The following is a 16617-nucleotide window of genomic DNA, read 5'->3' as shown; positions in this document are numbered from 1 at the left end:
TGCCTAAGCAATTCACACTGCTTCCACACACTGCAATACAGTCAACAAAGAGCTTATCTGCGAAGTGAAACTATACATCAATGAATGTGTTTGTGTGCCAAAAAGTGGAAGGTAGTTTGAAAAGACCTCAGTTACACCTGAATGGACACTTTCTTTTCCTTTTTTTGACTGTTGTCAGTATTTCACATTTGAATTCACCTGTTTCCTAACTGCTGCTGCTTCTGCTACATTTTTACCATAAAACAACCAATCCATGTATTGATATTCATGGCTGTGGTAGAAAAAGCTGAGCCATAAACATTTGCTCTTGAAATGAGAAATGAGTGGCGATGATTTTTAGTAAAAATGAAAAACTTTAAACTGCAGCATTAGGTGCTGAGCTCTTTCTTGTGACTTTGGTTTGTTTAGCCCAGTAACAACATGAAAAAAAGAAAAGAAAGCATATAAAAACCCAGCCCTGCTCATTTCCTCCACAGAGAATGGGGTCATTAGTCCATGGCAGGTGCCAAAGTATCCAAAAATAAGAGGTGCTGTTTTATCGCTTACTATCAAAGGCACACATGACTGCAACACAAAGGGGAATATATTTCTGTTTAACTTGGGATTTTTTTACAACACAACTATTACTTAACTCATGTTGATAGATACATTATGTTATTGTAAAGCCTTAGAAATGTGAACAATAGAAAACTTCAGCATATTTCACCAACTATACAAGTCATTAGACGAAAATGACATTCTGTTTTTTTATAAGTCTATATTCAGCTATTAGACAAGACGTAGATATTCATTTCATTCATTTGAAGTGTAATTCATAAGATTATATCAGCGAGTTGTATTCCCGGTTAGCTTTGGCAGCACAAGCCTGTAAAAATCGCAGCTATTTACACCTTTTGTCCAAGGAACATTGGGATGGTCAATAGAAGACACAGACGTACACACAGCATTGGAATGTGTGTGTGAAATTGATTACAGTCCTTTGCGGAAGGGAGGGGGTTGTCCTTCAGTAAAGTTAGTTGGTGCTGTTTTGGCCTTTGTTTACGCAGCTCAGTGTTGGTGTTCAGGCGAGAACAATGGCAGTGAGCCTTCCAGTATGGTGACATGATTCACAACCATATCAACAATGCTACAGTAAAAACCTAATGCTGCTAAAACTCCTTTTGTATCAGGTGTAAAGTGGACTGAATGAAATAGAGAGCGTTGCGTTTTGGGTTGGAGCCATAAGCGGAGGAAGGGGGGGGTCAAGCTGCATGTTTGGGAAAGCAGATTAAAGACTAAGACAGGAAGGGCCAGGTTTAGGGAAACAGGAAAACTGATGCAAGGAAATGGCCTACGTCAGCAGCCAGCCCACCACAGTCTGCGCTAAAAGTAAAATCTGACCCAGTGCGAGTATGGAGTCTTTGCTCAAGTCACCGATGAAACTTGTACTTTTGACAGGTACGTGAGTTTATCGACACTTCATCATGGCAGGTGTCTTACATGGAAACATGGAAACAGTTGTAGATACGCATATATGGATGGGGACTCCATATTACCTACTATATGTTCAGGCTTTGAGACGTCACACTTGAGCTCGATGTATTTTTTTATGTTCAAAACCAATTTGATATCGTAACTGTTTTTTGTTTTTTGTTTTTTTTTTTTCCTCGTTGTTGTTGTTTCTTACGTTTATAAGACTTGTACTTGCTGTAGTCACCAGTACTCCTTCTAGTAGAAGCAGGTTAAGAGAGCCAGAAATAGAAGTTTTTACAGGAACTACATGTGGGGGAAAAAGCTGCTGTGGCATCACAGAATGGTCTGGAATATTATTGTCATGGTTTATGTTTAACTTACACACTATCTCTGCCTTGTGCTTGTGTCTACGCAGCATGGCTCTCCAGTCTGATGGACCCATGCAGCCTCTCTGACATTTGTGATTCTTGTCACAAACTTGCAACATGCAGGACACTAAATGGATCAAATGACGCCTGCTTCTGTAACCATGGATATACCGGTGATGGAACAACATTTTGCAATGGTGAATACAGATACTCAGATCCAGCAGTATTACAGAATATTTACTTCAATGAAAGAATGCAGACAGCCTGGTGTGTAGCTGCCATGGACGCCTTGAATGCTTCAGCAAGCCTCTTGTGTTTGTGAAAAAAGCAGTAGGATAACTTTTGTATGCATGTTGGTTCATTTAATATTTTTAAAGCATGGCAGGTGACAGTGCAAGCTTTTACAAACAGCTCACGTACCAGATGTGTTAGTGCTTTTTAAGAGGCCGGTTCATTACAACAACAGGGACAGTACACTAACTAACTAAAATGAAATGAAGGCACTATTCTTGGCTTTGTGAATATAACAGTTCGGCAGTTTCTCTCAGTTCTATCAAATATAGAACAATTGCTCACATGATGTTCCAATATTCACTGCAGCATAATGATTTCAGCATGTTACTTTTCTTAATCACCAAACATAGAGAGGAATTAACGACTACAATCGCTTTTATGTGCAGCTGAATTTTTCATCAAATGCTTGTGCTTGAGCTTAATATTAATAATTTATTTCTATTTTAACCCATGAAAACACTGTTTGCATGAATTAAAACCATGTATGTTGTTTGGAAAATCTATATCTCTAGGACACTCAAAGTCCACAACTCCATTAATCAAGGTATTTTTCAGACAAATTGAATCCATGTAGGGGAGTACTTTTTTGTTGACACATTGTTGAATTGTTCCACATGATATTTACTGAATGACAGATTTACTGTAAATCCTGGAGAGTAAAAAGCTTGTAGGATATACGACAAAGAAACACATTTGAATCACCAAAAAGACAGCCATCTTTCTTTAAGGCATTTTATTTAGCATGCCTCACCTTCCACAGAACTGTTTGGCAGGGATGAAGTTTGGTGGTGGTAAACAGAACAAACTTTCTTTATCTCTGAAACTTCAAACCTGGACTCAAGATAAGGCCTCTGGTGCCCTGGTGAAGAATATTCTGCCTCATCTTTATCTAACACAGCCATCGTTAGGCCACTGCCAAGTTCAAAATGAGCTGTTCAGAAATTCAGCCTGCATAACATCACTGACAGCGGAGGAGTTGACTGTGATCGCTTTTCCTCCTGTCATCAGCGCAGCATATGGTCGATATATAGACTTCATTTAGGGGCAATCACATCCTTGATGACAAAAGAAAATTCATTCCCATGACTAAAAGCTCAGCTTCAAAAGGACAATATTGGTTTTATATTGTGGAGTGGAAGAAAAGCTCAAAGTTTCCAAAAATAGAATACAAGAAAATACAGATAATGGAGGACATGATCCTTGTGTAACTCTGCTGTCCACCTCTGACCGCTGTATTGTCCACCACAGAGTTGGCAGCTCACCTCACTGAGATATAATTTTACAGAGAAAACAACTGCAAAAATCTGCATTTATTTGTTTCATTGGCCAGCGCTGCCATTGTTTATGGTTCTGGGCTGTTTAGAATTCCTGGAACCCTTTTTGTTTCCTGACCAAAGCCGATCACAATCATAGCACGGCTTACATATTTGAAGAGCCACGAGTAAATCAGAATGTGAGTAATCCAAACATTGTAGAGAATGATTTTAAAACAAAGGCAGACAATGAAGTTTGGGGATTAATGGAGTTTTTCTTTTTGTAGCAGCAGATTTGAAAATATGTTAGATTTTTGCATGATCACAGATTTTTCAAGTGCAAAGTTACACAAACCAGAAGCGCAGCACTTGAAGATAAAACCAAGGCATCAAAGTGAATCATAAAATATTTTGATGAAATGTTTGTGCAAGCATGAAGGTTTAAGGGTCCTGTGTGTGATGGAGGTATTTCCCCTCAGGGTAAAGTCACTTCCCTCATCAGAGCAGAGGATTTCCCGTCTGAGACAGCTTTTGTGCAAAAGGTGCAGAGGAAAGGAAGAGTACAGCGTCCATCATACCTAGACAAATGAAAACAACAGTGGAAAGTCTTAACAGGTCATTTCCAATAAACTGCAGAGACCTGAGGCAGAAGGTCTGTTTGAAAAACAAAACTGGAACAGCAGATTATAAAAAAGCAACATCTTCAGTAAACTGCTCTGTATCTGGTACTTTGTAAAAACTGGACCTCAAAATGATCAAAAATATTTGAGTTGAGTTGAAACCACATAGAGGGGAAATCAAAAATGTGAGTGTTAAAACTGGCACGTGAGGAGGAACAAGCCAAGGCTGTAATCAAGACAAGGCTAACTTCAAATCAACACCAGGACTTTGGATCAAGATCAACCTCTGGTTTTCTAAAACAGCAAATTAATTGTGGAAGAAAGTTGAAGTCTATATTTGTGCCGACTCCAGTCCACATTAATATATGGTGTCAACATCAGTAAATAACCCTGCCAAATCATTTCTGCTGAATTAGTGGTTAAGTGCTTCACAAGTCTGCAGACTACTCTAGGTTTCAGGCTTTAGAAAACAGATGTTAAGAAATATTTGATGCAAAGCATGTCATTGGTAAATCCTGTGTTTTTGCAACCGTGAGATTTTTACTGAGGCAGAAAAAAATGTAAAACATTTTTTGAGAGTCCAGCCATTTTGCACGATGCTCTGCAGCAAAATGGAAATAAATGGTCTGCTGAAGAGGCAGAGCAGAGATATAAACTCCTTCCACTGGAGTTTTTTTAGGGAGGAAAGATGCACTTTTGATAAATGGACACTCACAGATTGCTTTACTGCTATTCTAATAGAAATCTCCACTGAAATCAGACACTTCTGTGGCATATTTCTCACCACAGTTGGTCTCATCCACTGCCTGGGCGAATCACAGCAACATTTAAGCAGCTGGTTAAATCTTCCACTTTATTTCTTTTTTTTTTAAATAACCCACTTTACTTTCAATCCCCATCTTCTCACTGTAGATGACAACGAGTGCCAGAATGTGACCAACATCTGTGGCGACAAAGGGAACTGCACCAACACGCCAGGGAGCTACTACTGCGCTTGTGTCTCTGGATACACCTCGACAGGAAAGGCCAAGTTCCTGCCCAACGATGGCACCGAATGTCTCGGTAATGACTCACTTGGTACTCTTCATATTGGTGACGTATTAATGAAAAACTTGATACATAGTGCACCGACAGCCTATTTCACATGCAGCTGTGTGTGTGTGAAGGCAGTTGCCACACAGCTGTGAGGGTGTCAGGACTGAACTGAACTGTTTTCTCTTTAGCTTTGCTGAGGAGGATAAACATGCCGAAGGTGATTTTTCTCTCGGCCTTTTACTTCCTTCCTGTCTGCTATTCTGAGAAACTGTGAGATCTTTTGCACCGTAGGAACAACACCTTTATCTCAGCTTCATGTTCCTCCTACAGATTTCCTACATACCATTTCATGCGCTTGAGCAGTATGTGGCTTAGTTTAGTTGCTGATTTATGAATATTTAAATGTGTTAGAGTGTTAGTAGGGTTAGGGTTAGTTAGGGTTAGTATTATATAAGTAATTTTTACAGTAAATGTACTCAGCAGGGTTTCTTATGGCAGATTATATATTAGCATAAAAATAATTTGATTTGAGATGTATAAAAAATGTATGTTAACCTATATTGTTATAGTCATTTGTTTTAAAAAATTACATTTTAAAAGAATTTTAAAGCCATTCACTTGCATATTTCAGATGTTGACGAATGCACAACGCAAACAATCTGCGGACTGAACTCTAACTGCCATAATACCATTGGATCTTACTTCTGCACCTGCCAACGGGATTACTTCCCAAGTTCTGGTGCTAAGCACTTTCATCCAGAGGGAGGTGTGAGATGTAAAGGTCAGTATGAGGATGGAAGATTGTGCACACACTCCTTACAACCACACACACACACACACACACACACACACACTCACACACTCACACTCACTAGGACCTACATCCAAGGACATATACTTTTTTTTCTCTTCTCTCAAACATGCACATGTGATCCAGAATGAGCCATTATAAACAGAATTTATTATGCAACACATCAAGCAAATGGTGCAATCTTCAATTTTCTGATGTTTGGAGCAACACTGATGACAAAGAGGGCAAGGTAACGTTATGTCTGTGCTGGTTTTCTGAAAGTCAGACTTGCCTGTGACATTCTCTTCCTCGGTGAAATCATGGAAATAACCTCAGCAAGCAAAGGGCATAGATTTTGGTGATTGTTGTTTTTCAGAACATCCCCAAAAATACTGCCATGACAACATCGGGTGCATCACACAGACTGTCAACAAAACACTTGAATATGTAAGTACCCCTCCCCCAGGTAAGGTGACGATGGATGTGATGAGACTGCCCTCTGTTGGATAGAAAGAAAACAAAGACGTACTGAAAGTGTTATGCAGGAAACAGGACTCAGGGCCTTAATGACTCTCTCAACTGCTGCTCCTCCTGCTGTATAGTTCTGCCCCCTACAGGCAAGAAAAAACACTCACCAGCACAGACCTGTTGATTTGCACCATCTACAGACAAGGAAAGCAATACGCTTTATAAATTTAGGTGTCCTGGAAAACTTGGATATTCTGTCATTCTGTGTGTCTCAGTGAAGCAAAGAAACATGAAAAAAATAGAAAAGGAACGAAAAATCACAGACAACTACAGCAGAAGTGTTAGACTCAGTTCATTGATATTTAGATTAAAAAAAAAAACATTTGGTTTTTACAGCTTCAAATAGTAATTTAACACTTCAACAACAAAAAATAAGAACCAAAACACGGCCTCCAGGAGGTACACACACCCCGCTGCTCAAACATTTATTTCCTACACCTATTAATTTTGTGTTGAATTGCACTAATCTCCAAACAGGCTCCGTCTCAAAGGAAATCTCCAGCTTGCCAAATATAAATGTGTGCATGCCTAAGTTTGTAAATGACCTCCTTACAATTCACATGAAAAAGAATTAGTATTAGTCAGACGTGGACCAGTGAGTCACTGTGTCTCTCATTCTCCTGCACTAACATCCTCTCTGTCTTAAACTCTCTTTCTCATTTCTTTGTCTTCCTGGTTCGTTCTCAGAAACGTAAATTTTTTGTTTTGCAGTTTTGTTTTGTTTTTTTGTTTTTTCTGGGGGGGGGCCTTACCTCCATGAAATCACAGTTTCCCCTCTTGATTCAAGTATTTCTCTTTCTGATAAACTAAGGGAAACCTTCTGACTAATATTAACTGCCTGCTCACTTACATGTGCTGCTTTAACTTGTCCTTGCTCTTTGCTCGTCTACAGCAGTGAGTGGCACGGGAAGCCCCATGCCGTTACACACAAATGTTACTTTAGTCTCACTGTTTACTCTTCCCTGGTCTGGTGGCTGGATGGCTGACCAATTGATTTTCTGGTAAGCCTACAGCAGTGTTTTCAAAGTCTTTCAAACCAAGGCCAGTAAAATAAACGGACCACCTGACACCCAAACAGCCCTAAAACCAACTGGGCTGCTACTACAGTGGTTTCTTGGTGAGCCTGCAAGGAAAGATTTGACTGAACAATGTTAGGTTTGTTTGCTTTTTTTATTGAATAGATAAGTCATTAAATAGGAAATGCAAGGAAGTCCAGCAAACCAGAAATCAAACACACCTTTTCCTCTCAGCTGTGTGTCCACCAATTCAAATTATGATGTTTGAATTTACCAACACAATAACTGAGAAATACAACATTAAATGTGGTATTTTAACTAATTTACTCACCCCGAGTGGTCCACAAGCGATGCCAGATGGTCCGCAGACCCCAATTTGAGGCAGGCTGGTCTATAGGGAGCTCAGTTTAATTTCATTTCTACCTCAGCTCCGATAGATAGAAGAGATATTTTGCTATGACCTCAGTTAAAAGTGGAGGGGGTTTGAATCATGTTTCTGTGAAAGTGCCAGTGTCTCAACAGCTGTAACACCCATGGGTGTGACGTGCCTGGTATTGGTGCAGGTTTGCTAATTTCACAGTCAAGATCTAACAAAATTAAAGGATTATAAGAAGTACAAGAGCAAATCTGAGGTCACTCAATTCTCTCCCTCTTTGAAAAACCATTCCTTTCCTCGTCCTAGATGAGCAACCTCACGGAGCCCCAGAGTCTACTGAAGGAAATTGCTAAGCAGACGTCCGGTGAACTCACCTCAGTGGAAGTGATTGCATATGTGGAAGCCTTGTTTCACTCCACATCAACACTGGCTGCAGGAGAAAAGGATTACACTGTCAAACCATCCGTCATCAACTCAACTCTTTCAGTAATCTTTGTTTACCATTCTTGTTTCTCAGTCAGCATCTGGAGTTCTGCCTCAAATGCAGTTATGCTTTGAACTGGTTTAGGGAGAGAAAAAAACTATCACAAGTGGTCCAGTTTTTTCTTATCATGTGCTACACAGTTTAGAGACTTCACTGCTTTTTTCTCTTTACTGAAAAATGCAAGTGTTCTGTAGCCTCTTTTAAAGAAAGAACTGAGAAATCAATAGTATCTTTTATCCATTTCTACATTCCACTGATCAGTCTTAACATTATGACCACTGAGAGGTAAAGTGAATAACGTATATATTGTCCGGTTACCATAGCAGATGTCAGAGGGTGAGTTACTTGCTGAGGCAGCAAGTGAACATTTAATCCTGAAGTTGATTTCCTGAAGAAGGAATAATGGTCAAGTGTTAGCATGTGAACAACTTTGACGAGGAAGAAACTGTGATGTGTACACAACTCTGGCAGCTCTTTGTGATGTTCCCACTCTGCAGGAGTTAGGACTTACCAGAAGTGGCTTAAGAATGAAAAAAATGGGGCTGTTAAGCTGCCGACCAGTGAGGGTGTCCATGCTGACCCCTGTCCAACACCAAAAAAAACCTTAAACACAAGCCTCACAACAGGACCAGGGAGATATGGAAGGTCTGGTCTGATGGATCAGGTTTTCTTTTATCTTCATCAAGAGCTTGCCTTGGTGTGTGTGCATCAGACATGGCACCAGGATGCATTGTGGGAAGAAGATAAGCTGTTGGAGACAGTGCGACGCTTTGGACAGTGCTCTGCTGGGAAACCTGGATGATAGTTTGATATGTAGCTCTGATCTAAACCTGGTTCAGACCAAGTCCAGCCCTACATGGAACAATGGTTCGAGGAACAACAACCACTTTGAATTCCCCAGATCTTAATCAAATCCAGCATCTGTGGGATGAACTGGAAAAACAAGGCCGGATCCAAGGAAGCTCAATCTCACAACTTTCAGGATTTAAAGGATCTGCTGGTAACATCACTGCCCAGATTCCATTGCTCACCTTCAGAGTTCCAGAAGAGTCCAGACCTCCAGGGCCAGGACCTTTAAAATATATTAGACAGATGGTCATAATGTTAAGGCTGATCAATATATACAGGGAAAAAAAGAAACATTTCTGAAGCTTAAAAATGACTTGCCCATAAAGAAAACATGTGTTAGAGATGTTGGATCATAGCCAACAGAGTTTAATGTAAGGTAAGAGCCTGGCCTGTATAAACACGACCTAATTAAAAACATGCTGCGCTACAATCACATACTAATATTCACACGTCACCCTTTTCAACAGACTTTGGTAAAAGCAGTGAACAACCTGGTGGAGAAGGATGAGTTGGTGGCTTGGAGCAGAATCAAAGAAGAGCGTCGGGATCAAACCATCACCAAGCTGCTGCACACCGTTGAAGAAAGTGTTCTGACTTTAGCCAACAATTACAAAGCTCCAGCTGAGCTTGAAATCAGAGCTAGCGAAATGGGTGAGATAGTTATTAACACACACAGACCAAGACTAGCTGATACTCAAATAATATTCAATCGTTTATTCCCACCTATATTCAAGTGATGGTTAGGATAATTGTTGTTTTCATACTTTTGCTTTCCTCATATCCTCGTCTTTCTTTTTTTTTTTAAATCCTCAATCACAGAATTAAAACTCTACACCTTTGATTCCCATCACACCAAAGCAAAGCTGTCCACATCCATGGGAGGGGACCATATAAATCTGACTCCACGATCGAGACCTGAAGAGGACAGGAACAGTAGGATCAACCAGTTGTGTTTATGTGACCGAGATACGATAAGTTTGACTCTCTAAACTTTTTTTTTTTTTTTGCTCACCAGGAAGCGTGTCAGTGGTGTTCCTGCGATATGACAGCATTGCTGACATCCTGAAGCCAAGCAGCGACCCAGGTGTCACTGACTACTCGCGGTATGCAGAAACAGGGGAAATCACTGTCTACTCCCAAGTCATAGCAGCAGCCGTCAAACCTGCTGACGTTTACCAACTTGACCATGTCACTTTCACTCTGAGACACAATGAGGTAAAGACTACACAGAGTGCTGAGCGTGTTTTTTTTTTTTTTTTTTTTTTTTTTTTTTCCCCTCCTCTACATTTTTATTTTTTGGGAATTTCTTGGGAATCTTTTTTATTCTTTCTATCTCAGTGTTCTGCTAAAACAAGCCCAGTTTGAATGGCAGACTGACAGAGCTCATCTCAGAATTTCAGCAGTTCATATTTCGTAATTATTACCTCTTATGATCAAGTTTTAAATGTTTTCTGGTTGTTTGACAAATCCAAGACCAATCTAGTGGGCCATTTCTCTTCATTTCTCTGCTTCTTTTTCTCCCTTCCTGTGATTTATCTCACAACATTAGCTTCCACTATGATCTTTACACAGATGGTACATCTCAAGGGGTTATTCCTAATAAAGAAATTTAAACAAACATATATCCTCATCAGACTGAACACAGCAGCGTGGCTGCTCCTTTTTTGGGAGGAATAGCTTCCTTATTCCCAAACTGACTCAGGCAGTAACCTGATAACTGCAGCAATTTCCAATGAAGTCAAATTTAAGCAAAGTCACATGGGAGGAGTAGTTAGTGCTTTGTGTAACATTTTGTGAAATTTTAAGATTTCATTCGGTGAATTTCTGCAATGACCTCTCAGTCAAAGGGAAACAACAAAGGAAAGGTGAGGAATGTGGGTGATGAGGGAAATAACCCTGAAAGTTAATGTACTGGTATTTTCTTTTTAGATAATGAAAACCTATGAGAAAGGGAAATCATTATTTTTGTTGGACCCTTGAGGTTTAACATGAACAAAGGAGGTGTTGATTTATGTTAAAGCTATGAAAACTCCTTCTAAATTGCCTTGAAAGAGCAAAAATCGATAATTTGGGCACTATTTGGTGCAGACACTTCAGCTGGTGAGGTAGTATTTCCTGGTGACACTCCGCGCTTTCTTTCTTTTTTTCCGCCCCTTGTTCAGTATACTCTGCACACATCATTCAGTCAGTCAAGGGTATAAATTGCCAATTTGTACACACTAATTGTCAAAAATGTGACACTGACAGGGCCAATTACAAATCTAATTTAATGTAAACAGAATAAGGATTTTGTAAATAGATCTCAATGAAAATGGCTAAAAGAAAAATACCAGACCACATTTGAATTTTATTTGTTGGTGACAACATAAAGTGAGTAATTACCTGGATCATTGTGATTTTAATTAAAATTTCACATTATCATTTGACCTCCAGTTCAGTTTGTTAATATGAACTTTAATTTTCAGGTTAGTGAGCTGCCACTGTTCTGGTACTATCTTCACAGAGCACTATTGTTTTTGGCCCAAAGTCACACACAATTATTAGCCAACATTTTATTTTATGTAAAGTACCTGAGTCGTAAAATTGTGACACGTTTTCGATTGTATAGAAATGAGAAAAGCCAACGAAAAAACACAGCAATAATGTGAGAACCCGAGGACATGACAGCAATTAATTTATAAAACATAGACTCAAACTTTGGATGGACTCTAATTATCTTTCATTGTAACTTTGATGAGGCCTTTGAAATCTGTTTTTAGACCCCCGACAATGTTGTATCACAGCACGGCGCCCAAAAACTAATAAAAAACAGCAGCATTCGCAGCTAATGGTGCCTTTGCTCCTCTCTTTCCCCCCGAAGCCCATCGACACTAAAGCTGATGTGACGAAGTGCGCCTTCTGGGAGTACGAGCCAGGAAGCCTGCAGGGCCACTGGGCCACTCGCGGCTGCAAGACGGTCCACGTCACCAGCAACACGACCACCTGCTCCTGCAATCACCTCACACACTTCGCCGTCCTCATGTCCTCTGGGCGAGCCAATGTGAGTGGCCATACATTAAAAAATAACAACTGGAACAGCAGAGGTATTCCCCCCCCCCCCCACCCTTTGTCCACTGGGGCTTTAAATAATTTATTGATGTGATTTTAGGGGAAAAAGGTCATTCATGGTGAACAAATTTCTTTTCAGCCTAACATCTGGATTCTGCAAGTATTTTTAGTGAAGCTGTGACTTTTCTATCCTCTACATTTTTTATGTAAGACTAAATATCACTGTTTTTTAGTCTGTAACAGTGCTAACGTATCCGCAGATAAGTGAGTGGTTTTGAAGTAAGAAAAAACACAGATGTGTCATTACACATAATTATTTTAGCACATATTATAATACTTACTACTCACCAGTTTTTTAAATTTGTAATGTTATTTTGTGGTGAAGTCATGTAGTGTAAAATAACTGATTATAATGCTTACCATATACTGATATAAAGTCACTTATTTTTTTTTCTTTTATTTTTTATTTTCTGTTAAAGTCATTTATTATATACGGTCTCTGATTTGTTTGTCTGAAGGAACGGGATAATTTTCTCAATCCATAAAATAACATATCATTAATTCATTCATCTTCTACTGCTTATCCATTTCGAGGTTGCGGGGATTGCTGGAGCCAATCCCAGCTCACACTGGGTGAGGGCGGGGTCACCCTGGACAGGTCGTCAGTCTATCAGGGCCGGGATAACATCATGACCATGAAAACACATGGCTTTGTTTGTTATATAAGTAATACCTAAAATATAAAATGATCCTATCAACAATATATGGTTCTTATTTATTTAGATTGTAGCTACAGATGTACATCTCTGTGGACTTGGATATGTGAACCTCCATATTAAAAAGCAGAAATAACAGTGACAGATGCCCCCCTCCATGACTTTTTCAAATATACCCCCCACTGCTTCACAGCACTCAATACTGATTCCAAATCCCAGATGCTGGACGCTGGAGTAACCCCAGCGGAAAACACAACAAATTCCAACTTTAATGTTGCATGAACTGAGAATGAAACACCTCCCTTTCCATTTGCTTCTCAGGTGGTGGCCCACAATACCGTCCTGACCCGGATCACACAGCTGGGGATGATCATCTCCCTCATCTGTCTGTCCATGTGCATCTTCACCTTCTGGTTCTTCAGTGAGATCCAGAGCACCAGAACCACCATCCACAAGAATCTGTGCTGCAGCCTCTTCATGGCCGAGTTCATCTTCCTGGTGGGGATCAACATGAAAACACATAAGGTGAGAACACTTCCTGTGGTGATCTGACCCACTTTTGTCACATTTCCTCAATTAAAAATGCACCAATGACTCGTACAGGATTCAAAATAATATTTTACATAAATTAATTGGAAGTGAAATATCACATTTTCTCTGTTCACAACACAGAGTGAAATATTTCAAGCCTTTTTATTATTTTTGCAGCGTTCAGTTCATGAAAATTAGATTCATTTTGTTAAAATCACAAGTTATAAAATATAAAGAGTGGACAGACTGCTGGCTGGCTGCTGAATGTACAGAAAGGGCCCATCTGTCTGTCACTTCATATTATAACAAAAGCCAAAAAAAAAAAAAAAGGTAAAAAAGCTAAACATCTTGTGAATCTGGGCAAATACACAAACCTGTAGAGATCAATGACAGTTTTTACATATAGGCGAAAAATAACAGCAATTTTCAACATCATAAAACTATTAACTCCCCGTGTCTCACTCCCTCCTCCTTCTTTTGTCTGTTTCTTGGCAGGTCTTCTGCTCTGTTATTGCAGGGCTGCTGCACTATTTCTTCCTGGCGGCCTTTGCCTGGATGTGTATCGAGGGCATCCATCTGTACTTGATAGTGGTTGGCGTCATCTACAACAAAGGCTTCCTGCACCGCAACTTTTATATCTTCGGCTATGGAAGCCCGGCAGTGGTGGTGGCCATCTCAGCAACATTAGGCTCTCAGTATTACGGCACTGATAAAATGTAGGTACAAAGGAAATTAGCTTTTTCTTTTTTAATCCTACTGAAAGGTGGGAAGACAAAGGCATATACTGTGACCTTTTCTTTTATATAACTCATTCAGCATTTTTCAAAAGAGAAAGATAAACAAATTAAATTAATTATAAATACAAAGGGATAAAGATGAAATTTAACCTGCAGGGCATGGAGGAAGTTGGAGTTGCTTAGTTTGCTTTGTAGACATTATGTCATTACCCAAATTAAAGGAAAGGCTGAAAGGTTTTGTGCACCAGGAAGAGTTTGAATATAAAGTTAGCAGGTTGTTTATGAATACTGAATACTGTTAAAAGACCAAAATGGTCTGAATAAGTGTTTTGGCCCATGTGCTTTTGACATAAACAGCTTTTAAAGTAAAATAAAAGGAGTCCTACTCCTTCTACAGGGAGTTAAATGATGATTATATGAAATAAGGGTTTGTCTGTTTGTATTCCAGGTGTTGGCTGAGCACAGAAAACCACTTTGTATGGAGTTTCATCGGGCCTGCCTGTTTGATCATTCTGGTAGGATCATATTCACTTGTAACATACCAAAAAATGGCTCAATTAATCAAACAGGGAAATGTTTCAGAGATAAATATTCATTTGAGCGTGTTTGTTTTTGGTCGGCCTCTGCTAAAAAGGTTAATCTCTTGGCTTTTGGAGTAATCATCTACAAAGTGTACCGACATACTGCTGTGAAAAAGCCTGAAGTCAGCCACTATGAAAACATCAGGTAAGGATTATTGGTGCTGGTGTTGAATTTGTCCAAAGACTATCAGCAGTCAGGCCATAAATTCTTATGGCCTATTATGATTATTATTATTATTATTATTATTGTTGTTGTCGTTATTATTGGGACTCAACGCTGAAGTGGGGCTGATCCCCCTCCAGGTCCTGTGCTCGTGGTGCCATCGCCCTGCTGTTCGTGCTGGGGGCCACCTGGGCCTTTGGAGTGCTGCACATCCTACACGAGACCACGCTCACTGCCTACCTGTTCACCATCACCAACGCCTTCCAGGGCATGTTTATCTTCATCTTCCTCTGCGTGCTGTCCAGAAAGGTACAAGCAACGTTCGACTTTTCTTCATAATTTTTATAATTTCATAAGATTTTTATTTGATTTTTTTTTTTTTCCACATTCTGAAATATTTATTCAGCACATATACAGCTGTTGTATCAAAGGTATTTTGATAAAGCGTGATCCTCAGCTTTAACACTTTTATATAAATTTTTAAGGCTTGTAATGAAGCTAATATTGCAGCTTATGCAAAGGAAACCTTGACAGCATAATCAACAAAGATACTTCTTCCTCACAAAAGATTACATCAACATTTATCATTGAGTTACAGTAAATTATATTTTTAGTGCGGCATGTTAGCCATCTGATTTGGGCAAATTAAGTCAAAATTTGAATATTGCACTACATGTGAATGTATCTAACATTGTCTGATATTTACAAAAATTTTTATTTAGTCGTATTTAAATGGCATGCAAACTAGCCAAGCTGCTAATATATTTTACTATATGTTGTTTGTTTTGTTTTTGTTTTTTTCAGATTCAGGAGGAGTACTACAGGCTTTTTAAAAACGTGCCATGTTGTTTTGAATGCCTGAGATGAATAAATGCAGCCAAAGCCTGATCATCTGCACTCGTACACTTGTCCACTGCGGCTTTGTAATATTTTGTGACTCATGCTTTCATTTTTGGGAAATACTGTAGGAGGAGTGGTTGAGTACATATGTCTAATAAATAAGACCATGTAGCACTTGTAATTTCTAACTTCCCTTTTTGCTTTCTGTACAACAAAAACACACAACTGTATGTAACGTTTGACAAGGGAATTTCCTCAGAGTGTTACTGGAACCAAAATACTTTGTAGGTCTTTGGATTAATTTCATTCGTCTACAGCTAAACTAAAAAGAACTCACACCATCTGCTGTCTGTTTCCTTTCTTGTGTTTGAAATTGATTTGTAAATTATTAAAATGAATGTGGAAATCCAACGCGTATCTCTGATTCTCGGCTCTTTCATTTGAAGAACCAGTGGTCTAGTTTAATGCTTCATTTCGCCCTCTTTCTGTGCAGTGATCTAAACATGGACATAGTTGTGAGGCCGGTCAGTAGGAAGGTCAACAGCCCCATCTACTGGACTCTGGGATGAACTGACAAAGGACCCTCTGATTCCCATTAGGTCTGTGTGAACTGTGTCCCGGGTGTATTAAGCTTCTCTCTTCTATCAAACGTTTATGAATTTCTAAACTGAAATGTTTTTGAATCCACCTTCCCAAAAAAAGAAACATGGAAAAGCTATAGTATATTAGTCAATAATCAAAATATATATAATAACCAAAAAACCTTAAGTCTGGTTCACAAATATGGTCCAGAACCTTTAACTGGTCAATCAATCAAAATATCAAAGGTCATCACAACAGAAGTGACAGGATTACGTGTGGTAAATGATATTCTAATTAGTCATGTATAGATGTTCAAACATATTTTATCTCAGTCTTGTGTCATTTTAAACTGGC

General features: G+C 39.2%; 1 protein-coding gene across 1 annotated transcript; it reads left to right on the top strand.

The window, feature by feature from the left end:
- The first annotated feature begins 1368 nt into the window (after nucleotides 1-1368).
- Nucleotides 1369-16098, top strand: adgrl4 (adhesion G protein-coupled receptor L4). The gene is made up of 16 exons (XM_029500142.1): nucleotides 1369-1437; nucleotides 1868-2017; nucleotides 4900-5049; nucleotides 5654-5803; nucleotides 6189-6259; nucleotides 8039-8218; nucleotides 9533-9716; nucleotides 9885-9998; nucleotides 10081-10280; nucleotides 11926-12105; nucleotides 13151-13354; nucleotides 13856-14076; nucleotides 14546-14612; nucleotides 14732-14823; nucleotides 14982-15150; nucleotides 15646-16098. Exons 1-16 carry the CDS (start codon nucleotides 1392-1394, stop codon nucleotides 15706-15708), a joined length of 2241 nt encoding a protein of 746 aa, XP_029356002.1. The 5' UTR covers nucleotides 1369-1391; the 3' UTR covers nucleotides 15709-16098.
- The last annotated feature ends 519 nt before the right edge of the window (nucleotides 16099-16617 follow it).

Source organism: Echeneis naucrates, chromosome 4 (assembly GCF_900963305.1).
Source record: "Echeneis naucrates chromosome 4, fEcheNa1.1, whole genome shotgun sequence".
Taxonomy (NCBI): domain Eukaryota; kingdom Metazoa; phylum Chordata; class Actinopteri; order Carangiformes; family Echeneidae; genus Echeneis; species Echeneis naucrates.
Note: the sequence above shows the minus strand (reverse complement) of the source record. Positions and strands in the feature narration are given on the sequence as shown.

Bases quoted from the DNA above. Each gene is read 5' to 3' on its own strand.
- adgrl4 (XM_029500142.1), top strand. From the start codon at position 1,392: ATGGAGTCTTTGCTCAAGTCACCGATGAAACTTGTACTTTTGACAG. The intron at 5,050-5,653 runs GTAATGACTCAC...TGCATATTTCAG, and splicing joins CGATGGCACCGAATGTCTCG to ATGTTGACGAATGCACAACG. The intron at 12,106-13,150 runs GTGAGTGGCCAT...TTTGCTTCTCAG, and splicing joins TGTCCTCTGGGCGAGCCAAT to GTGGTGGCCCACAATACCGT.